The following is a 24,115-nucleotide window of genomic DNA, read 5'->3' on the forward strand; positions in this document are numbered from 1 at the left end:
AGTGGGGTAAACTGATGGTCAAAAGTGTTATTGAAAATTCTTTCTTGCGTATGTTTTTCTCAGATCTTTTTAGACAAACATAAACTTGATCCGTTAAACTCTGAGCCATCTGGATGTTTTAGTGCATCGTTGATACTTGCTCTTTGGCTAATGTGGATAATGGTTTCTGTTTTGATTGTAGTTTGAATCTGACTCTTTCTTGGAACACGAGCAAGTCGCATACCTATCTGTCACTGAAATAGCTAGGTAGTCTGGAGATGCCTGGCTGATACATCTAGGTAGCATACTTGGACCCATGCTAGTCACTAATGTAGCAGGTTAGGGAAAGGATTTTCATTCAGATTAGGATGTGGTACGTTTTTGTCTTATTTTAAAATATAGTGTGAGATTAGTCTACTTGTGTATTTCTGATAGTATGAATAACTCACTGATCTGTTGCACTTTGAAAGAGCAAATTGCAGTTTGTGGTCTGTGCATTGCTTTCAAATAATCTGGTTTTATTTTAAAAAAAATAGGCAACACAGCAAAACCAAACTAAGACCAAACCCCAAACCCTTAGAAAAGTTAGCAGTCTTGAATTGCAGTGAAAGTTATGATTTGCTCTTGAAAGATTTTCCTAAGTTGGAAAGATTGAGAATTGTTGTTATAGAATCCTCCACATAATTTTCCTCAAATATAGGAAAAATTCATCTGTCTAGCAGGAACTAAATTATTTTATCTTATTGAAATTTTGGGGTTTGATATATTCTGTATTCATATGGATGAGGTATACCAAGTTGAGGTATACCAGTTAGGTTTGTATTCTAATACTGTCTTATGCTAGTGAGCTCTTCATAAAGACCTGTAAGAAATTTTCTCTTTGGTCAAATCAAAAATTCATTTTACCTGACCACCCAGGCAGGCAGTGGAATATCTAACTGGTTCATCCCAAAACCATACTATGAAAACCTTTTTACATTGAAGTTCTGTTTTCTTGTTTTCTCCTCTATACCTTCCCCCTCCAAGGCCTTGTCAACCTCCTCCTGACCAACCTGAATACTAATGCTTTCAAAAGAAGGATCTTGGTGGGCAAATCCTATTGACTGTGGACCTGTTGGCATTCCTTGGTACTTCAGCTCTTCTGTGCAATGTCTGCCTGTTTCTTGGGAGCCATCAGGGAGGAATGTGTGCTGGGACTGTTGTCCTTAGCATCCCCTTCCTAGTTTCCATTTTTGGCATTTGACTTCCCCAAACCCTTCTTTGGAGACAACAAAAGAAATCAAAGAATCAGTGGGGTCTTTACATGTTTTGTTTGTTTCTTTCTTTTTTCCGAAGAGAAAGCTTACATAGAGATATCTTTAGTGGATAAAAATAAGAATGGCGCAAATCAGAAAGAGAGAATTATTTAGAAAGGAGTACTGGAAGGAGGCAAAACATAGAATTAACTGTTACCTATGCAATTCCTAAATTGTCAGTAACAGCTGATGTTTGTCGGGTGCGGATGACCAGATTTTGACTGATTAATTGATTACCTAACACCTACCTAACACCTACCGGAACAATGCGTGTTCCTCAGCTGAAGCAGTGCATATGTAGTATGTTTAACTCCTTGTAACATCACATTTTTTTCGTAGTATTTTAACTCTGGTATATACATATGGGCTTAAAATGAAATAGCTGTGGGCTCATTTTACAATATACAGAAAACAAACTTGAATGTTATGTAGTATCAGTTACAGGAAAGACTGCCTTTTTATTTGAAATTATTGCTATTTAATAGCCTAAATATCAGTCAGGGATCCTGATAAGTTGAAACAGTATATTTATTTCTGTGGTTTCTTCTTGGAATTAGGAGGTACTACTGATGCAGAGACATACTTTTTGCCTTCAGCAGGAAAACCTTCAGAAATTTTAATAGTATTTCTAGTTTCAGCCCAGTGTTAATGTTTCCTTATCATACTCACATCTCCAGGCAAATCTGCACACAAAAACGTGCATTTTTAATACTATGTTAATTTAGTGCCAAAATATGTTTGGCATAAAGTTGACTGTATATAACAGCTTCCAATTTTGCTAGTAAAAATGGAGCTTAATTGGAGGTAGTACACATCATATATTCAAAGTAGGCTTTTCTGTGCTGGTGCTTCTGGTCATTAAAATAAACAATCCAAACCAAACCACTCAAAGAAACAAAAAGAAACCTAAAGAAAAATCCCAAACCAAAACCTAACCAACTTGTGCAATAATGGCATTGGTTGAAGTGATGCTCTGACTTTTTTTCATGTAGCTTTTTGGGACTTCTGCCAAGAGTATTTTTGAGTAAAATATTTGTGCAGTTTTGAGTTTTATAGTTTACTGGAATGATTGATTTAAATCTCTACTGAATACTTAGGGAAATACCTTAAATATGTGACAGTCTTCCAGTATCTGATTAGGGATCATATGAGTAGAACTGTAACTTTATGTAGCATAATATTTGCAGTGACATAGTTATGAGTATTATCTTCCACAGTCTCAATTTTTAATGTAAGCTGTTCAAGCAGCAGAGTAATCCAAACTATACTGAAACCCTTCTGTTTCCTGAGGTGAGGATATAAGAGTGAGATAAATATATAAATCCATTTATTTTCTCTAAAAAGCTACTTATAAACCCAAAACTTCTAAAGCTGAAAGTCCAGCTTCATTGAAGTTGATTAATATCTTGCACTGTTTTCATGCTGTGAAATCATTCTCCAGTATACAGTGGAGAGAAAATGTTCAAAAACTGAATGAAATTGCACTATCTATAGAGGCAAATTTCAGGGATATTTGTTAAAGGAGATATTCCTTTAAAATGTAAAATGAAAATGCTGCTTGGGAAGAGCAGACTGGGAAGAAGACATTTCTTTCTTGACGGGCTATGTTTTTTTTTTGTTCTGTTGTAGTTTTAGCAAGGAATTGTGAAAGGAATTGATGTACTTATGCTTCAGGATACAAGATGAAAGTAAAAGATTTGTGCTAAGGTCTCCAATTAATTGATTTGTGACTACTGTGAAAGACGGTTGGTCACGTTGTGCAGATAAAGAACATTATTTATTAACAGTTGGTCAAATTCATGGCAAACTATCAGTATATGGCTATTGATCTTTCTCAGCTGATATTTAAAATGAGCCAATGACATTGTTATGACTTGAGACATCCAGACTTGGGTTGTGTATGTTGCAAATTGTACATGTCATTAATGTCTGTCTTGTCTAATGCTTCCTTTGCCAGTGATTGTCCATGTTCTGCAACTAATGTTGGTTTGCAGAGGGAAAAGATTTTCAAATTGATATCCAAGGCATTATTATTTTTGTAAGATACTTTAGAAAATGTACATATGTGGTTTTAGATACCTCAGTCTGAGAGGGAACAGGAAAAATCCCCATGGATTTGTTTTGTTTGTTTTTTTGTTGTTGTTATTGTCAAAGTAGGGCACATCAATGTCAATAACTTTTGATCAGGAACATTTCAGCTGATTCAGTTGTAATACTGTGATTCTAAGCATCTGTCCAGATTCAGATAAAAATTACCTTTTCCTTTTTTTTTTTGAGTTCCAACACAACTTGTGGTAGAGTTTTCTTTACTACAGTGCACTGTATCATTGTATTTCATAACATGCACACTTTATATTAGAGAATATATCTATCTTCTCTGATATGTGCACAACTAATCTGTAGAGGATCTGCCTTTTAGACCTTCATTTCAAGGTGGTTGGGGTCAAGCTTAAGCGTCTGGAGCTCTATACGTCGGAAGGATGTTAGTGCTAGTTTAGACTTTGTATTTGTCCCTGTTCTCTGCATGGGTGTGTTTATATATGCATGGACTTATATTTATTTTTTCATAACAATATACATCGGCTCTACATGGAAATACTAGATGCAGACGTGCATAGAAAGCATTTGTCTAGATCTTAAATGTAGCAGCAGATTCTTTAATTTTAACAGCCTTAGAAAGACAGCTTCTGTAACCTTTGTAATGAAGTTTACAATGTGTCTTTCTCCTCTAAAGGCTTTAAGGAAGCAAGATGCTAAAGCAGATGAAACAGAAGAACTTATGAAAAGCAAACTTGTGAAATACGAAAGTGAAAAAAACCAAGTAAGACTTAATTTTTTCCTTTTGTTTGGTTTTAAATGAGTGTGTAGTGTCATATGTTACAGTATATGCTTCCTTTTCAGAAAAACCATCAGGACAAAACTTTCTTTACTCTTTAGGAATACAAGGTTTGGGTTTTTCTCTGCATCAGAGGCACTGTGCATATAGCTATGCTAAACTTGTGTCTCTCTTTCAAAGCTGTTTAGTTATAGTGTTTTACTTCTAGTGACTCTTCTATCCTGCTAGGCAGACAGATTTATATTTCTTTCTCTGATTTTTCTCTAAATTAATGTATAGTCTCCTGTTGCTTATTTGCAGCAGTTCAAAGTGCATCTTTCCTTCATCTCTGCAACTAACTGATGCTGGTTATTTTGTACCATAGTTATTATTAATTGCTCTTACTGAATTATGTTGCCATATTGCTCTCTTCCTGTTCATAGAAAACAAGATTTCTTGTATTTCTGTTCTAGCAGGATGGTAGGGCTGTTGTTATACTCCTTTATGCTAAACCTTTATGTAGTATTTTATATTACGTTGCTCTCTTCATACCCTTAATGCTGGTCTTGTTTACTTTGCCCATTTGCCAGCCTCTCAACATCCTCTTTGAGATTGCTATCTCAACAATAACAATTTCTGCTGTCAAAATCTATATTTATTTCCGTGTGGATCTTTGAACTATTTATGGTAGAACTCAGAAAATATTTTGTAGATTTTGCTTTCTGGTTTTTTTTCTAAATGGTCTTAAGTTTGATGACTATATCTGATTATCACAGTTTTAATATTATGTTTATAGGAAAACTGCTAATTTTATGCAATTTTTCAGTCATCTTGTTTCCAGAATAATTCAAATACATCATGTTGTACAACACAGAAAAAACAGATTTTACTAATTACCAGTTCTACCAATGCATATCATCTTTAACACTTCTATGAATAAACTATGTAACAAAGGTGACTTCAAATACTAAATGTTCATTTTGAGTTTAAAAGTATGTTTCAAGTCCAGAGACAATGTTTTTGAAACTTTGTTAAAATTTACCTTTCATTATTTTACTTTTAACTCAGTAAAAATTTGCTTTTGTACTTTTTTTGTTCTGGATAATACAAATGACTTTGTATCTTCATGTGATACAGAATATTGTGCAAAAATTATCGACTACAAGTTAAATTCTCTTAATGTAATTTAAATAAATATAGCAGGGATTTTGTAGAAATGAAAGTTTGCTTTAAGATTTTGGACAAATAAAAATATTGTGTATATTATACCTTGTTTAAAAAGATACTTATATAGATTAATTTGCATCAGAATTAAATAGTTAAAATACCTTTTTATGCTGTGATGCATATATTACTTTTCTATCTTCATCATCCTCTGAAATGAAAGCTTGAGCAGGAATTGGAGCAGTCACGGAAAAAGTTGAATGAATCTGAAGGCAGTAGAGAAGTTCTTTTGCATCAGGTAACTGCTTTGGTGTGGTAAAAATATTAAAGTTTTTGTATTAGGTTGTATCAGAGTCTTTTTGATTAATCTTCTTATTTTATACTCTGCTAACATTGTTTTGTGATGGGAAAAAAGGAGAGACAGGTTTAAGCGTCTAAAACATGTGGACTGAGCTCTTGTTATACTTCTGCTTTCCAAACTTTTATATATATATGTTCATATATAGTAATTATAGTAGTGGTAGCAATGGTACGATTCAGTACATAAACACATTATTTATAACTTCTTTTCATAGTGTGCTTTAGAAATACTTCTGTATTAGTAATTATTGTTATGCAAAGTGCATGCTATAATTGGTGAATTCGGATAAATCAATGACTTAGAAGTATTTGCTGTACTGCTGTATTTATAACACGTGATAAAAATATATAAGCAAATATCTGGAAAACTATCTAAAGCATCCTCTAAACAGTAGCTATTGATGCACATATGATAAAACTTAGAATAGGAAGGGGGCAATTGGTATACTTATCTTTTAGCATTAGTTGTTTGACTTGTGTATCTCGCAGAAGTTTGAGTTGATTGTATTGCTGTTTTCAATTTAACTCAGTGTGCGTGGAATACAGGGTAATATGAATTAGAGGTATTATTCTTCAATTCAATTTTAGCATATCATATTTTCTTTATTTTCCTGTACATGATGTCTTCTTTGTAAGTGCTATCCTGTATATGATAGAAAGAAAAATGTAAAAAGCCTCACTGCATCTTAAGACTAAATACATTCTATTTTTAAGGAGCACAATTTAAATAAAATATATTGTTTATTAAATTTGTGTAGCTATGTAAAAAGACAATTGTAACATACGCTATGGTAGCATTTTGTTTGTTTTAGAGAAATTAATGTGCAACTGTGATAAACATAACAAATTAAAATGTTTCCTTTAATTTTGAAAAATCACTTTGTGGCCTGTAATTAGGAAGTAGTTTGTCTTTTTTGTTTATGATCTACAGTACTCTCAAGATTTATTTATAAATATTATTTGTGTCTAGTATTATTTCTTTTAGTGCTTAATAAAAATATGGTGTTTGCTCTTTCATTCTGTTTTTTATTAAACCTTTGATACTTGTACCTACATTTTTAGATTGAGGATCTTCGTTCCCAACTTCTGAGAGCAGAAGAAGACCGTGTGGAATTACAACATCAAATTTCACAAGCTGCTATGCATCGCCAAAGCTACCAGGATGTACAAGATGATGACAGGAGAGTTAGAGCAGGTACAACTCATGTTTTGCACTAGAAGTCTACAAATTAGTTAGTAAGACTGGACATGAACTTTGTCTTAGAACTGCAGTCTAATTCTTCTGTTGTTTCAGCAAAAGCAGCCACTTAATTCCTCAGATTTAAATTAATAAGTATTGGCACCTGAATATTAACAGACAAATAGCAATCATGGTTAATTTAGGATAAAATATCTTGTTTTGCATGGTTAAAACAGATGAGACAATTTCAGCAAACTGGATAATGTTTTTACAGAAGATAAGCATTTGTATTATTTTTAAGTAATAATTTTTCAAAAACCTTGCATTTCAGTCCTTTTGTAGTTTGAATTCTGCCATCTTGAAAATCATAGCACGAGTCATTTACTAAGTAGTTAATAAGGCTGAGGACTTTCTGGTAGAATTTCTAAGGAACAACATGTTCCTGAGTGGTTAAGAAAATTTTCCTGCGTGGTGTAGTCAGGGCTTCTGTTTGTAGTATGTTGGAGTTTTAGAGCTGGAATAATTTTATTTAGAAGAAAAATACTTTAAACAATTTCAAGATATAATTGCATCTTAAATTACCACTTTAGCAATTTCTTAATTGATACTTCTCTATGTATATGTAAATTTTTGAAACATAATCAAAAAGGCATTAGAGAAAGTCTTTATCTTTCTCCTTATTAGCATGGAAATGTATTACTCATATACATACAGGAATAGTGACTCCAAGTCCAGTGTTTATGTGAATGTTTAATTGGTTTGGCTAATGACTTATTTTTTTATTTTTATACTTCAGCTACTGAATTATCTTGGTTTTTAAAATAGGACTCTGACTCCCTGTTTTACAAATGTTATAGAGAGCACTGGAAATTGGCTAGATCATGTATGTGGCTGAGCTTCAAAAATGTAACACAAAATAATAATTTCAATCATTTTTCTCCAGTCAAGTTAATGTTCTACTGAAAAGTCAATTTACTTGAAACAATACACCTTTCATGTTAATGAAAGCATGTTTTAATTTTTCCATTAATAATATAATAATAAATCAAGGTGGTTGTAAAAATACGAAGAAAATAAAAATGTTCTGGAGCTATTAAGATGTATGCATATATTTATATAATTTTTGCAATGATGTTTTACCTTGTTGTGTTATTTTTGTTTCTTCAAAGATACATGGGAAGAAGACAAATGGAGATACCTTTTTTTTATGCCTCTAGTAGTTGTCTATGAATAAAGACCTTTAAATTTCTGGTTGAAGGAATTTATAGCTTAGTCTTATCAAAAACTTTGGTTTTACTTGTAGGATTCAGACATAAAATTCACAGCTAATGTGACTTCCAAATCAAGAGGTATTACTCTGATGGAATAAAATCTTGGCCTTGAAGCTTATGGCCAGATTTCATTTACATCAGAACTTCCCCATTGTTTTTTGCATCCTATTTTATTTTTTTCAATTTTGTTGGGGTTTTGGGTGGGTTTGTTTTTTGCAGGGGGAAAAGTGTGTGTGTGTGTAAGAGTGGAATACCCCTGTAAAATGACTGAAAAATACTGACTCATTCAGTAAAAGGTTATGATACAGGTATAGCCATTTTTCAGATATTTTGGTCAAAATCAGTAGTTATAGAATAGTCTCAAGTAGAGAAGAAAATTGCCAAAAGAGAAATGAGATAAAATTAGTTTACCACAAATCGATGTTTCTACTGAGTCTTTTGTTCTGTTCTTGCTGTTTTACAGTAGCTGAAAGATACGAGAGAGAAAAGCAAGATCTGGAGAAACATATTTTGGAACTTAAAGCAAAGCTGAATCATAATGCTGTAATGTCAGAGGTAGAAGAACTGAAGAGATGCATAGAGCGTAAGGACAAGGAGAAAGCACAGCTTGTAATGCACATACAGGTAAGTTTGGTTTTGTTGCTTTTCATTTGGTGGTGGTTTGGTTTTTTTGAAATAGTTTTTCATCTGTTTAACATTAGATGATAGATTAGGGATTAATCTTTCAAAGTAGAAGTTATTGCCATGGTCTTCTTTATTATGTAAATAACTTTGAAAAGTCATTTGAGTTTGCAGGGTTTTTTTTCTCTTCCATCTTAATACCAAAAAAGGTATTTGCTATTGCCCATGATTTCGTGGTTTGGATTACTTTTTCCCATGTGCAAAGAAAAGGTGATCTGATTCTGTCAGCAGTTATCGTTAATAATGGGTTTTGGAATTACTTTTATAAGACTTACTTCCTTATTCCCCGTTCCATCATGCTTCAGAACTAAAGTTTAACTTCAAAAACTGAGATACCTTGTTGTACAAGATAGTGTAGTAGAGTAACAAAAGGAGGTCAGTGTTCTTATTTATGGTAAGCAATACTATTTAACATGATTCTCTGTGAAAAGAATAAAAGCAGCCTTTGGTACTGGAATTTTAGTTAGAAGACTTTTACCACAAAATTAGATCTAAGTAGGCAGTAGCCTTTTTTTTTAAGATGGGAGATTTCTGTATTTTTTGATCTTGTCTAGATTTGTCACTGGTAGTAAGGTGCCCGAACAGTAACTTCTCTCTCATGACTGTCAGAGAAATGAGATTGTTTTCATAAATGTGTGTATTATTTCAGTATTCAAGGACTTAACATTTTATTGTGCTTGTATTGGGCATTCTATAAGCAAGGGAGTTTGTAATTTGTATTTATTTTTCTAGTGAGGATACTTTGAACTGATGTCATATCACTTTGGAAATTCAAATGTAGGAATTTATTCTTTGGTGTTTTCATAGATTTACAGGACTATACTGTTCAGCTCACTTCTACTGCTCTTTTACCTTGTCAAGTCCTGAGGTGATCTGAATGAAACTAGTATATCAAATTATATTTGGAAAAAGTTACAATCTCAAAATAAGTTCCTACATGCTTTATGAAGTTTGGTCATTAAATAGGTTTAAAAAGACCTCAAGTGCTTCTATAGAGGGTAAAACAAGAAGAACTCATTTCCTGATGCCCATCAGCATTGGTATTATAGCTGGCCTATAAACTCCAGACTAATCCAAAACATTCTAGTTTTTTGTTTTGTGGGCCCTGAGAAATTCCAGTTGTTTTGGAGGCAGGAATTAACAGGATAAAAATCCACAGAAAACCAATAACTTTAAAATTCTGCTTGTAGAACATGCTTTCTTGAGAGTCAGAATGATTTTCTAATACTAATTTCCTGCTCTGAAAATACCCATGTGAGAGTGCTCAGTCGGGGTCGTTGTCATTGCTCTGAGTTAGAAATCTTTGACTTCCCTCATTTTCTCAGCAGAAAATACTTTGTTCTTCTTATCTGCTTCCCACTGCCTTTCTCCTACAGAGGCAGTAACAGGAAAATAGCTAGTGTGTTTTTCTTTTAATGAGACATCAAGGAGTGCAAGGATGTGAATTTCTAAACTTATGTTCTAACAAAGCATTTTGTCAAGCCTGTTCTAACAGCTGCTCCTCTTAGATAGTCTGATTCCCAGTTGGAAGTGATCAGTCATGTTTGACTTGAGTGTAAATTATCTTTGTTTAGTGGGGAGGATCTAACTGCTCTTGCCTCTGATGTACATGTGATACTAGAAATTTCTTTTGATTTATTTAAATGTCATTGTTTTCAACAATTCGAGTTGTGTGTTGTTCATTTAGTTCCCAATAGCTGCCATAAAATCACAGTGTGATGTAAAAGGAGAGGATGAAAAGGTTAAAACACATTCTTAAACTCATGTTTAGAAGTGAGTTCAATCTTAAATAATTTTTAAATTTAATAGAGAAACGTTTTATTTCAGTTGTTGTTTATATGAGCATGCTGCTATGAGATCTTGCAAATCATACTACTATCTTAAATACACTTTTCTCCATGAAACTATATAGATATGGGGCTGTTATGGTTGACTGTTATGATCATAATTTTTATGACTAAGAAATAAATGAAGTGCACAAATTATAAAGATGGAATACCCTACTTTCTCCATGAGTGGTTTTAGACTCTTATGCCTGGGAAATTGTTTGATTTACTGCCTCTTTGTTCTAGTAAGGTCTTAGTAGTCTTATAGTATTGTCCAGTACAGCATAACATCAGACAGTCAGTTTGTTAAAATATTTCAAATTTCTGAGGGAAAATTATTGATGTGTTTAGATAATATTAGAATTATTCAGTAATATAAGTCTTTCAGTCTTATGAATATTGATTTGTATTCTATTAAAATTAATTTTGTGACTTTTCTTCTACAGATGAAACTGTTAGCCAATTATTGTCATTATTTGAACCAGTTAAGATTTCTGAAAATCAATGAGTAACACTTTTCTAAGTTTAAAGAGATTCTTACAAAATAGGAGAAATCAGTAGTTCTGCAGACCAGCCTGTATTGCCATGTCAATGTTCAAATACTGAAATTGTGCTCCAGATAGATCTAAAATGTACAGATGCTATTTGCTTTGATAAACTTTCTCTCTAAAATCACATATCAACCTGGAGGGTGGGAAGATAGTTTTGTTGTATCTTGTATTTATATACAGTGTTATCTGTCAGAAAGATTAGCAGTTCAAGCTTTGGAAAAATATAGAGAAGGCATCACTTAAAGAAATTGATTTTGTGCAACATACTTTTTACTGAATTAGTATGCTTTTTGACTAATTGAATGTATCTCTTTGATTATTCAATTCACAGAATTTATGCTTGCATGAAAAATCTAAGTCCTCTGGATTAGTGGTTCCTAGTGGTTAGGTACATTATTTTTGGCAGGAGATGCAGATCAGATTGTGATAATAAAGTAGTATCTGGGGTCTGTATTTGGGAAAAATTAGTTAGAGAATAATTAGGTTCAATAATTAATTGTTGAAAACATTCCCAATGACAGTAGTATGATTCCATAGCATTAGAATCTGGTGGCTGTGCTGGTGAGGAACAAGGCATTAAAAAGGAATGAGGGAGAAAAAGACGTATGGATCCACTTTAGGTGACTGATCCAATTAGTGTGGTGGGTTGATATGTGACTTTCTGTATTCCTACCAGTATAGAATGTTTGCACATAGCTGTGATATGAGGCACTAGTTCTGTAAACTGTAGCAAATGAGTAGTCCTCACTTGCATTTTAAATGTTCACATGAGTTTTAAGGAATTTTATGCTGAACACTCTATATGTTGAGTTTTCTATACCTAGGATGAATTTTATTTTGTAGCTTGTAATGATTTTAATTTTAAATTGAGTGTCAAAAATAACAGGGCAATAGTATGATATGAGCACTCAAACTAGGGACTAGAAGTCCAAACTGCAGGAGTTTCTGGAATGGTAGTAGTCACATGTTTAGTGCCTGGTAGTGATTAGTTTACACTTCAGATAAATAACTAGTCTATAACTGGAAAAAGTTGTCCTCTTTCTCTGCCTCCAGTTTCTTATACAAGTTGAAAACTAGATTACATACAGGGATGTTGGATCTGTAGAAAATGAGATGCACATCTTTTTACTTGGGGCAAATGTTTCATCTGTTTCTGAGTTTGTTAATCACTTCTGTGTCAACCCTACCCAGAGCCTCTCAATTGAATTATTGTCTATGGTGGTGGTGTAGTCTCAGGGCTCATACAAACTTTGTAATCGGTTTTGAAAATAATACTTACATTTAGATCTCTGGAGCATTAATATGCTGTACCCCCAGGATTTATTAGCTAATCTTAATGACATTTTTAACTATTCCACAAAAATAATTATCTCTTATAAAAATCTTCAGATATTAAAGCCAGGAGGAGAGTATTTGGTGTTATATTGGGGGTGAATGAGTTGGCATGAATATTCTAATACCTTCCCTTGGTTCTGTTAGGAGTGGAACTATGAAAATAATATTAATCAGGTTAGAAAAACTGAGACCCAGAATCGTCTTGTGTAAAGATTGAATAGAGATAATATACCAAAATCAGATTTTTTCTGCAGCAATCGCAATGCAAAGTATGCTAACAATTGCTGTATATATACACAATATATTTTACCAGCGAAATGTCCAGAGTATCCTGGGTTGCTTCTGTCAGGAGAACCTCCATCCATACTGTTGTAATGGATGTCACATAATATTGTTATACTTCTGTTGCATTTAGAGAAGCTCACTGAGTTCTCTCTGTGACTAACCTTGAGCCACAGGAGACACTGGATACTCCTTGAAGTGTTCAATCTATAAGGGCAGCATTTGTCATCTGTATAGAATTTTTTTGGAATCACAGCTGCTTAGTAATTTGCCACATGGAAGAGAAACTCAAGTGTCCGAGGAATGTAGTTTTTCTCTTTTTTTCTGATGAGTGCAATCTGCTGAAATTGCTTGTCCTTTCTCTTAGGTTATCTCAGTCTTGTTAACTATAGTAACAAATGAGAAAGAGAAAATTGGATCAATATTAAAACAAACAAACAAAAGGCTCCAGCAAACAACTCCAAAACACCCTATATCTCTGTATTCTTGTCTTGTAGAAATCCTTAAAATATTTACATTCTGAATTGCCTAGAAGGGTAATTCCAAGATAGGACTGTGAAAATTAAGTTATATTCTGCAGGGTCTAAAGTAAGCATCACTCTGCCAAATTCTCCTGCCATAGTAAAAGAGCAGCCTGCAGGGCTAAGGGCACCACCGTCAATATGTGCACAGATCCAACTGTGACACTGAGCTCATTGTCCAAGCTTCAGTAATACAGAACTGAAAGGGATATCTTCAGACTCATTCTGCTGGACATAGGCCTGCTCACAACTTTAAGCACAAAGTTTAAAAATGTTCTCAAAACAAAGATGGAGACTGAGATCTTTGATAATTCCAATTTCTTTAGCACTAACACAGCTCTAGGCACTGTAAATCTAATGAGACCTGAGAGCTGAATTAAGGTGTAGTCTGTGGTAAGGACTGATGTTTCTCTTTGACCAGTTCCTTCAAATCCCACAACTCTGGAGGCTGAGAGCAAAATTATGTTTGTTGTGTTAGGTTTTTAATTTATATGTCATTTAGTGCTATGTACTTTCTCTTCTCCTTGCTATGACATCCTAATGAAGGGCAGCTCCTTTCTGACAGGTAACACAGTATTTCACCCTTAATGCAACCTCCCAAACAACCCAGCAAAGAAAAAAAAGAAAACCCTGGGGGCAACATTTGATTTTAATACCACAGTGAGTTCCTCACAGTCCCTGACCCAGCGTCTATCTGAGTTTCAGCCTGAGCTGAACTTGTATTCAGTGCTGCTCTGGCCATGGCTGCAATGGAATGTACATACAAACAACTTGGCAAAAGAAGCAGTCAAGCTATGTGTCTTACATTAATGATAACATTTTATGATGTATTGTCTGCATGCATTTTTAATTCACTTTACAACTGAGAGTCTGAGTTCTTGAAAGGAAAATGAGGACTAAAAGGTTGAAGGGAAACTGAAAATTGGAACTCTGGCAGATGTCTGTATACAAATGATATAATACATGATGGGGAAACAGAGTTGCCTACTTACTCCAGGTGTTATTCCAATATTCAAGACTGACCATATGTGCATCCATAGTAGGATGCAGATATAAACATTTTGTGCAAGATACTTTGTTATTTTAAGAGAAAATGGGTACCTTTCAAGACTGAAGGTCTTAACAAACTTAAAAGAGTAGGCACATAGCATTTACTTGATTAAAATTTTATATATTAAATCTAATTTTTTTTAAAATACACTAAAACTGAAAATGATGCTATGCATTAGCTTAATTTAATTTAAAAAAACAGGTTTTTTTAGTTGTAAAGATTGTTTAGAAAGAAAGTAAAAGCTGAAGTTTATAAGGTCATCATTATGAAATGAAACTTTCACAGCACACCACTGCCAAGTATAATGTTGTCCCAATCACAACAGCAATTTCCTTAACTATTTCTTCCTAACAAATCAATCTTAATTCTCATAAGGTCAAAATTAGGGACTAAAAATATGTAGTATGCTTAATGGAGTTTTATATGTTGTATTAACTACTTACTGATTGCTGATAATACAATTCCACAAAATCCAGTAATCAGTCATTTTCTGAGTAGTGTTTGTCTGAAAGGGATATCATATTTAGCAAGGTATGGTCTACTGACCCAATTGTTAAATGAAAACAATGTGCTTTAAAATGATTCTAATGATTTTCATTGTTGTAAAGGGTTGCTTCAAATCAACCACAACAAGGTTGATTTGCAGGCAGGTAATGACAAATAGTGAGATGATCACTTGTCTATAACTGTTCTGTTAGAAATGTTACTTTGAAAACTGTAAACAATCAGTCATCCTGCCTTTTTTTTTTTTTTTTTTTTTCTCACAACACGCCTAGAAACTGGGATTGTGTGTTGAGGCATGACCATAATCTCTGGGTTTTGTAGACACCTAAACTCTGTACATAGACAGTGAAGTTTGATGTATACTCATAAAGATAAGAATGTGGAGGCCCTCTGTTTCTCTATCCTCTGGCTTTGCAGAGAAGGCTGCATGAAATTTTGACTTGCTATGCTGCTGATTTCATCTGTTGGGTCTGTGCTGGCTTGACTTTTCTAAGGAAAGTGCAAACTATTTGCTAAGATCAATCGTATTTACACATACTATAAAAATAAAACAGTAAAACATTTATATTGGTACATCTGTGTCAAAGTTAATTTTTCCTCCTTATGCAAGTAGCTCATATTGATAAATTAGTTGTGCTTCACAGTAAATAACTAAAACAAATGTTCCTTTTTTTATTATACTGTAAATCAATAAATTGGAGATTGATGTGCTTCTACACAATGACATGAATGTTTACAGTTAATTGAACATTGTTTTCTGTGTTTAAGCTTAGACTCATTTCAGTAAACAGTCTACAGGGGCTGTACTTCTACTAATGAACTGTATTCTCTGAGGAAATTATATATAAATAACTAATTTTTAATGATGCAGAGCTGAGCAGTACATCAGTTTAGACTGATATCCTCTATGGTGCCTCCAGAAAGACATGAAATGGGAAGTGATAATGTTATTTATAATCACAATTGAAGAAATGATATCCCATTTTAGAAAATCTGTGGAAGGGTAAATGTAATATCTGACTGTATTTTATCAGGCTTTTTCTAACTTCTGCTACACTCAATTTACATCTTTATCTTTAAAGAAGTATTATAATCTCTATTTTCATTGGAAATTAAGGGTTCTTTTTTGGTTAGTTGTTTTGTCTTATGAATCAAGATTTTTTACAAGGTTAGACCTGGTAATTTTGCCTGACAAGCTCAAAAATGCAGTTTAAATAACAGTGAAGCAGAATACATGTGGTTTTTTCTAATGTATAGAACCATAAATCTAAAGAGACTTTCCTGTTTTATTTTACCACCTGTGTAACATTTACTCCCAACTATTCCATAAAATGTTTACCTATTGTTTTGTTTACCTATCTGTATCTAAGTTGTGTCTTAGAGTAGGAATGTTCATCCTTCAGATAAGCAAGTGATTGTGCAGTGGATAATCCTACTCCTGCTTTGCATCATGGGTACAGGTAGCAAGATGGATGAATTGTTCTTGGTTGTAGCATCAGTCCCTTCCTGTCTGTATTTTCTGACCACAATCTGTCACATGCAAGAGTGCACATGCAGTTGTCTTTTCAGCATAGCAAATACCATCCTGAAAAGATTGGTACAATTTGCTGCCTCTCAGGAGGTGATGGCCTGCCTTGGAAATATATACAAACCCAAGTACCCAACCAAGAGGGAGCCCCAACCAACAAACCCAAGTTGTCCTCCCTTCCCCAACCTTGTGGAAAGATCTTTGTCTAGATAGTTATTCTCTATGCATCTGTAAAGTTGCTTATTCTTTTCTTGGCAAAATACTTCTCCCTTGTCCCTTCTGAGTTGCAACCTGTTTATTTTAGTCTACATCTGCAATTTTATTCAGTCATTCTGAAATCTAATCCTTTTCTCTAAAGTATTCAGTCTCTTGAAGCTTGATAATATTTTCCACAACAGATCAGGTCCATCAAATTCATCTGTGTCATTAATGAAAATACTGAATGGTATGAAAGCAGTCTAAATAAACTCAAAATACAGAATACCAGTATGAATTTATACATGATGATCTTAGTAAAATACAGTTTTGCTAGTGTAGCTTCAATAGCTGATTTCTGAAAATGTCCTTGCAGAAGGTTTATGAAGAATATTTTCCTGAGTTAATTATGAGTCTTGAGAAATGCGATTTGAGAAAGGCTTCACTTGTTATTTTTAAAATGAATAGTTCAAACATTTTTGCACCTTGTTCTAGAAACACCTACCAAGCATCTTGATTCCCTTTGTATTCAGTGCTTTCGAGTACACCCTTATTCAGCACGTTGCTTTCATAAAAGCAGCCAGCATAAAACTGGGTAACAACTAGCTCATATACCATAGGTTACTTTGAGTGTGATGAATCCTATTGTTTCCTTGCCAATTTTCTTTTATCCTCTTGTCTGTTTACATTCATCTCCTTACATTTTAATCTTTGGTTTATTTCTTATTTGTGTATTGTGTAACATATGGCCAATGACTCCATCTAAAACCTATAATACAGAAAAATAACAAAAACAACCAGAAGAAGAACAAATGCAGGAAGGATAGAGTAATTATATATTTTACCTTGTCTTGAAATTCTTCACCGTTGCAGAGGGGGAGACTCTCTGGGCTAATAGGGCTTTCCTTGATAGTCAAGCAGATCTTTTATGCTATTCATATTTTAGATAGAAATGTGATTTAACATTGCTGTATGTTGTTTGATAAGATTGCATACTGCATATCTTTGGAGTCAGAATGTTTGTATTTTTTATGATGATTCCAGGTGTTAACATCAGACCTGGAAAACAGGGAGAAGCAGCAGGAAAAAATGCTGGAACAACTAAAGGAGATACAGAATTGCTACAAGGCTTGTGAAAATAGATGTAGGCAAACTGAACTCCAGTCTTCTGAGTTAGCTCAACAGGTTGAAGAAAGTACTAAAGAAGCAGAACGGTATCTCACTGAATTCAAGCATTCAGAGGCACTCAGGCTGGAGACTGAGAAAAAAAGAGAAGATTTGAAGGTTAGAGCACAGGAAGCCATCCGCCAATGGAAGCTGAAATGTAAGAAACTGAGTCGTGAGATGGAAAAACAAAATGAAACTATCAATGACCTGATGGAAAAGAATAGTCAGGTAAGATTGGTTGATTTTTGTGGGTTTTTTTGTACCCTTTCCATTTGTTTTAGAAATGAAGTTAAGGAGTTTATTTTTGCAAACTGTGACTTAAACTGCTTTCTACCTGGAGTTCTGGACCAAATTTTCTGGTAAACTGGAAGACAACTAATAGGTGGCAATATTTTTTAGCTATTATAGAGTTCCACATTCTCTTATTTTCCAGTATTTATTCCAGTCTTCTTGTAAAGAAGAAAATTTCTCTATGAATGCTACTCTTACTTTTTCTTTTTGGGTATTGATTAACATAGGTTAGCTTATTTTTTAGTTAATTTTTGAGGAAATAATGTGATGTTATTTTTTTAAAAAGCTTGGAATCCTACTATGTAATAACCCTCATTCAGTTTATGCTTTATCTTATGTTATGAACAGTGGTAAGATCTTTGAAAGAAGGTGTTTACTTTCACCATGTGTGTCAGATTGCTAACAGACCTTAATGCTGTGTGACCTTTGGCACAACTAGAGTACTTTCAGTTCATTTCTGTACTTAAGCTCTTCTCAGACTCTAGGCTTAGTAATGACATCTTTTATTGCCAGTAAAGACTACAGGTTGTGAAATATTATAAGGACTGAAACTCAGTTTGAATTTGATGTTTGGAGACAGAAAAGTAGATTTTTTTGTTTGAGAAAGTGCAGAGATTTTGTAGCAAAATGGAGATTTTAGCCAAAAAAGGCACCTAACCTGCATTTGGGATGAGCATGCTGCTGACACCTACCGTGCAGTTCCAAGGTTTTTCCGTTGATCTGGTTAGAGACTCTGTTCCTTATATTTTTGTAACTTCTTTTTTTTTTTTTTTTTTAATTGTTCTTCATGTGTATTAGATTTCAGCCTCTTTATTTTTCAGAACTTGTTATTTGAAAAGTCATTTTGTTAAAATTGATCACGTCACATTTCTGGGCCTTTAATTTACCTTTGTTCAGTATGGTAAACCACTTATTCATCTCTTTTTCGTCCTATAAAGTTTCTCAGGAAAAAAATATGTGTAGGGTTTTTTTTGTTTGTTTTTGACTTAGAGGAATTCCTTGATTTGTTCAGCTCCTGACACTGCTTTAAAGACAAGGACTCACATCAGTGCTAATGGTGATCATTCTGTCTTGGAATAGTAGTAGAAAGCATCATTCTGCTGGCAATGAGTCTATGGGTCTTGTATTTTCCAGTGGCTGGGTCAAAAGTTTTGCTCCTATAGTGGCTAGTACAGTGCTAAACTCCATGATGTGAGCTTTTACCTTAACTGACATGCTCTGCTGGTGCAGTTTATCATATTGTATGGCTTTTGTTTTTATAGCACTTCCCTCACCTCTTTTCATGTATTTTCTCATGGCATTCAGGCAATTTATTTTACTAAATCTGATGGGCTCGAGATGTCTTCATCCTCTGCTTTGTCCTGCTCCAAGATTGATGTTTTCAAGGGGTATATGGGGTGCAGTATTGGATATCTGTATTATTCCTCTGTTGTTTCTGATCCAGTAACCTATTTGGAGGCTTGTACATGAATGTACAAGCATGGTCAAAGCACAGGAGAAGCCACAATGGGGCTAGTACTGAGTTGAAATTAATAAACTCTAGCAGATCTAAACTGTGATTCCTGGGATTGCTGTTACTGTCCTGGATTGCCTATCATATTCCTTACTTTTTATTATTATTTACTCTGTCGATGCTTCAACAATTCATTCCATAGTAATCTTGTTGCATTTGTTAGCCTGAATGCTTGTTTGGGGAAATAAGGTTTGCAAACATTGAAGAAGCTGGTCATCTCTTGCCTAGGAAAATGGAGTTTTTAAGGAAAGGAAGAAAACATGAATCATTTAGAAATCTTATGTGTCTATCAAATGGAAAAATAAGAGGCAAAAAGTAGAAGCAAGTTATGAATAAGTAGCAGTAGATCTCCAAAAGTTCTGAAATCACTGTTCATGTAAATGCATAGACAGGTCTTTGTGGTGGCGCTTAATAGTGCTGTCCACATTGAAATTTCCTTTGTTACGTAAGACTCCTTGACATGGATTTTACCACTTCTTATATAACAAATACATTCAAATGCTAAATGCAGTCACTTTGTTTTAAGCTCCATTTAAGAAATGCTGTCTATATTAGTTCTTATTTTTAAAGTCATCACCATTTTGCCAACAAATTTGAGGTAACTGTCAGTGGTGAAGAAAGTTTCTTTATTTGAGGATATGTAATATAAAATGAACTGTGTGCCATTGTGGAGGTTACAAACAATATTTCATGTTCTCATTACAAAGCTGTAAACAGTTTCCATATGAGGATATAATCAATCTAGGTGCAGCATTTATTATAAGCCTCAGGGAACTAGATGAACATAATTTAGGGAGCTTTGAAATATACAGACAACTAGCAGCCGAGGCAAAATTCTGTAAAAATAAGTAATAAAGAAAAAGAAGAAATGGCAGTCTGTTGTCTTTGATTTCTGTAAGAGGACTCCAAAGGGTTGATGGCAAATTTTCAAAGTTGAGTTGCAATCATAGCTTGCAATTTTATGAGATATTCAAAATATTTGCAGGCAACGGGTGGGCTATAGAAAGATGGGTTAGGTTTCATTCTTTTGGGGTTACTGGGATAATTTGGATAAAGTTTTGCCCATGTGATTGGCCTTGATATTGGTTGACAGTGGAATTTCTAACATCTTGTGTCTTTTGGGTTGTGCTTTTAAGTATGGAATGTAGAAAACATACTTACACTCAAAGCAAGTTACTTACAGGTTTTATTTTGAAATGTTACTGGGTTTTGTTTTTGTTTGTTTTTATTGTGGTTTTTTTAGCCAAATCTTTCAATTAGAATTACAGTTTTAGGACAGTCTTTTTGTTTGGTTGGGTTTTTTTCAGAAAAATAGCATGATGGTCATGATCCCATGTCCTCAATTTATTATTTTTGAATTTTGGTGTGCATTTCTTATTTTTGATGTGATTGTGAATTGTTTTATTATTTTTAACCTGCACACTTTCAACCTGAATTGCCTTTTTATTCTTCATTATTTCAAGTAATTTTGCTATATCCATAAGAAATGGGCACTGATTGTAGATTTAGTGGAAACACTTAGTAAAATTCAGTATAAAATTTATTAGACCAGTTTAAATAATCCAGTATTTTGTGATATATCAGAACAGATTGCCCAAACAGGTTGCAGAGTTTCCCTCACTGGAGAAATTCAAGAACTGTCTGGACTCAATCCTGTACAATGTGCTCTAGGACGACCCTGCTTGAGCAGGGAGGTTGGACCAGATGACCCACTGTGGTCCCTTCCAACCTTACCCATTCTGTGATCCTGTGGTATTAGTAACATAAAATATATCAGTGTTGGAAAGAGCACCCAAACCCTTAAGCTCCTTAGGAAAACAGTAGGATTTTTATTACATTTGGCTGATTTTTATTTTGGAGATGACAACTTCATTTCTTGACTTTGATGCATGAGTGAACCAATCTTTAACTGCTATTAATTAATCTACTGATTAATTAATCGACTGTAGTTTAAAAAATAAGTTAAATTTGGTATACTTCATATGTAATATTTTAGAAAGTAAACAAAATAAATCAGCATATGGAATGGACCTATAAGTAAGATGTATGTGACCATTAGTTCTCCCTGTATTCTGCTGTGTTACTGTAATACCTCATTTCCTCCATCCTGATAATTAGAGGAATCAGTAAAGAAATTCTTTTTAGTCTGCAAAGAGAGAGTGTGAGAAGCAGGGAATTAACAAAAACTATCCCTGCTTACGAGGCTAGATAATTTAAAGCCAATTACAAGTTTGAGATCATACATGTTCTGTGTCTAAATTTAAAGAAACAGTGAATACAGTTGAACGGAGTTCATAGCAAGCAAAATTTTTGTATTTTCACAGAACAAAGTATGTTAATTGTTCTTTAGACATTCCTGATGTCTAATTGTTCCTTAGACATTCCTAATGTCTAAGGGCTTGTGTCCAGCAATTATATTTAAGGACTTTAGTTCACAATGGTTTTCTTTTTCTTATTTCCTAGGCCCTCAAAGAAAAGGATGATCTCAGAAGTCAGCTTCTCTCAGCTATACACCAAATAGAAAACCTCCGGAAAGAGCTTAATGATGTGCTTACAAAGAGAGCCCAGCAGGAAGAACTCCTCCACTGTAAAGAGGTAAAGCTGAATGAAATGAAGTCACATGAAGTATCTCTTGAAGAAGAGATCAAAGAAGTTCAAGGTACTGTAAAAAAACTGGAGAATGAGTTGAAAAAGCAAGTCTTTCTACAAAATCAAATGCAAGCTGAGAAGGAACACTTGAAGACAGAACTTGCAGCTATTAACTTGATCCATAAAGAAGACCAAGAACGACTCTTAGAAATGCAAGCAGATGTAAAAAAATTAAGCTCTGTACGTGTGGAACTAACAAACAAAATAGCAGAAGAGGAGAAAGTAAAAAAGGAATTACTTAAGAGCCTCTCAGATCTCCAGAAACAGCAGGAATCTAAGCATGAAGAGATGACTTCAGCTAACAGGCAGCTGAAGATGGAAAGAGAAGTTCACCAACAGGAGTTGGCAGATCTTAGATCAGAGTTACAAAATGTCAAAATCAAACATGAACAAAGTATTCAAGAACTCATGAAACTCCTTAAACAAGAAAAGGAGGATGCAGAGGCTCAAATTAGAATGCTAAAGGTACTTATTGTGAAGAATTCCAGTGTCAGACTTCCCCCCACCTTCATATACACCCACATGCCCCCTACCAATGAATGATGAAGATAATAAAATATGGGCTTTAAAGCACTTAACACACATTTTATTTCAGGCCATCATAAAAGCTTAAAGTTCAGGATAAAAAACATTACAGTATCAGTTTTAGGTCAAAATTTTAGGTCAACAGTAGTGAAATACTCTGTGATCACAATAAAAGGAAATACATGAGGCTGTGATGTTTTAATATGGTGGTCAGGTGAAGTGTCAGGTGACTGAGAAAAAAGGGAAACATACCCATTTTTAGAAAGGATAGAAAGGAGAACCCTGGGAACTACTGACCTGTCACTCTCACCTCTGTGTCTGGAAAAATCATGGAACAGGTCCTTCTAGAATCAATGCTAAGGCACATGGAAGATAGGATGATGATTTGGGACAGCCAGCATGGTTCCACCAAGGGCAGTTCCTACCTGACCAACCCAGTGGCCTTCTATGACTGAGTGACTTCATCAGTGCACAAGGGAAGGGCTGCAGATGTCATTTATCTGGACTTTTGTAAAGCCTTTGACATGGCCCCCCAACTGTAAGGCTTGATATGCACACAGGTAACCCCAGGCACCAGTTTTACAGAAAATTTATTTTTGCAGTTGAACACTGCAGTACAGCTGGCTGACAAGGCAAAGGTGGAAACCCATTTCGGTGCTTTTATAACAACACCTTTTGCATGCACAATAAAAACCCAGGCTGAATTCTTCTCCTGGGCTTTATGGCCCGCCTGGCAACCGTGCAGAGGCCTCCAGGCATGTCTGTGAGAATTTTATCACTTGTAGCAAGGGAGTTACCTCTCAGCAGACAGATAACGAGAACATCATAGCACCCGCCTGAGGATGAATTCCTTCCCGAGTAAAAGCTTTTCTCTGGGAGCAGAAGTTTCCTTGAATGAGTGCTAAGCATTCCCTTCTTGATTTTTCTTCCTAAGGTCTTCTGCTCCTACAGCCACATCCTTCTCTCTAAATTGGAGAGAGATGGATTCAGTGGGTGGACTGTTAGGTGGATGAGGAATTGGCTGAATGGTTGCATTCAGAGAGCAGTGGTCAGTGGCTTAGAGTCCCAATGGACATCAGTGACAAGTGGTGTCTTGTCTGTATTTGGACCACTGCTATTAAATATCTTCATTAATGACATAGGCGAAGGGACCAAATGCATCCTCAACAAATTTATATGTGTCACCAAGCTGAGTGGTGAAGGATGGGATACAATCCAGAGGGACCTGAATAAGCTCAAAATATGGACCCATGGGAACCTCCTGAGGTTTAATAAGACCAAGTGCAAGGTGCAGCACCTGGGTCAGGGCAGCCCCCGGTATCAGTACAGGCTGGGGAATGAACAGATGAAGAGCAGCCCTGCTGAGAAGGACGTCGGGGTGTTAGTGGGTGAGAGGCTGGACATGACCCAGCAATGTGCACTTGCAGCCCAG

The 24,115-nt window shown here is 34.6% G+C and overlaps 1 protein-coding gene across 9 annotated transcripts in view; it reads left to right on the forward strand.

The window, feature by feature from the left end:
• The window catches only part of CEP128 (centrosomal protein 128), a 195,567-nt gene that overhangs the window by 21,402 nt on the left and 150,050 nt on the right, over nucleotides 1-24,115 (forward strand). For 8 of the 9 annotated variants that reach the window (XM_050336008.1, XM_050336007.1, XM_050336003.1 and 5 more), the window contains 6 exons: nucleotides 4,009-4,095; nucleotides 5,477-5,551; nucleotides 6,676-6,808; nucleotides 8,528-8,688; nucleotides 17,583-17,933; nucleotides 21,973-22,623. In XM_050336008.1, the coding sequence (XP_050191965.1) occupies nucleotides 4,009-4,095; nucleotides 5,477-5,551; nucleotides 6,676-6,808; nucleotides 8,528-8,688; nucleotides 17,583-17,933; nucleotides 21,973-22,623 (1,458 nt within the window). The remainder of the gene's footprint in view (nucleotides 1-4,008; nucleotides 4,096-5,476; nucleotides 5,552-6,675; nucleotides 6,809-8,527; nucleotides 8,689-17,582; nucleotides 17,934-21,972; nucleotides 22,624-24,115) is intronic. The other variant, XM_050336011.1, reaches the window with a different exon arrangement.

This window comes from Myiozetetes cayanensis, unplaced genomic scaffold (assembly GCF_022539395.1).
Source record: "Myiozetetes cayanensis isolate MyiCay16 unplaced genomic scaffold, myiCay2020 scf6-25, whole genome shotgun sequence".
Lineage (NCBI taxonomy): Eukaryota > Metazoa > Chordata > Aves > Passeriformes > Tyrannidae > Myiozetetes > Myiozetetes cayanensis.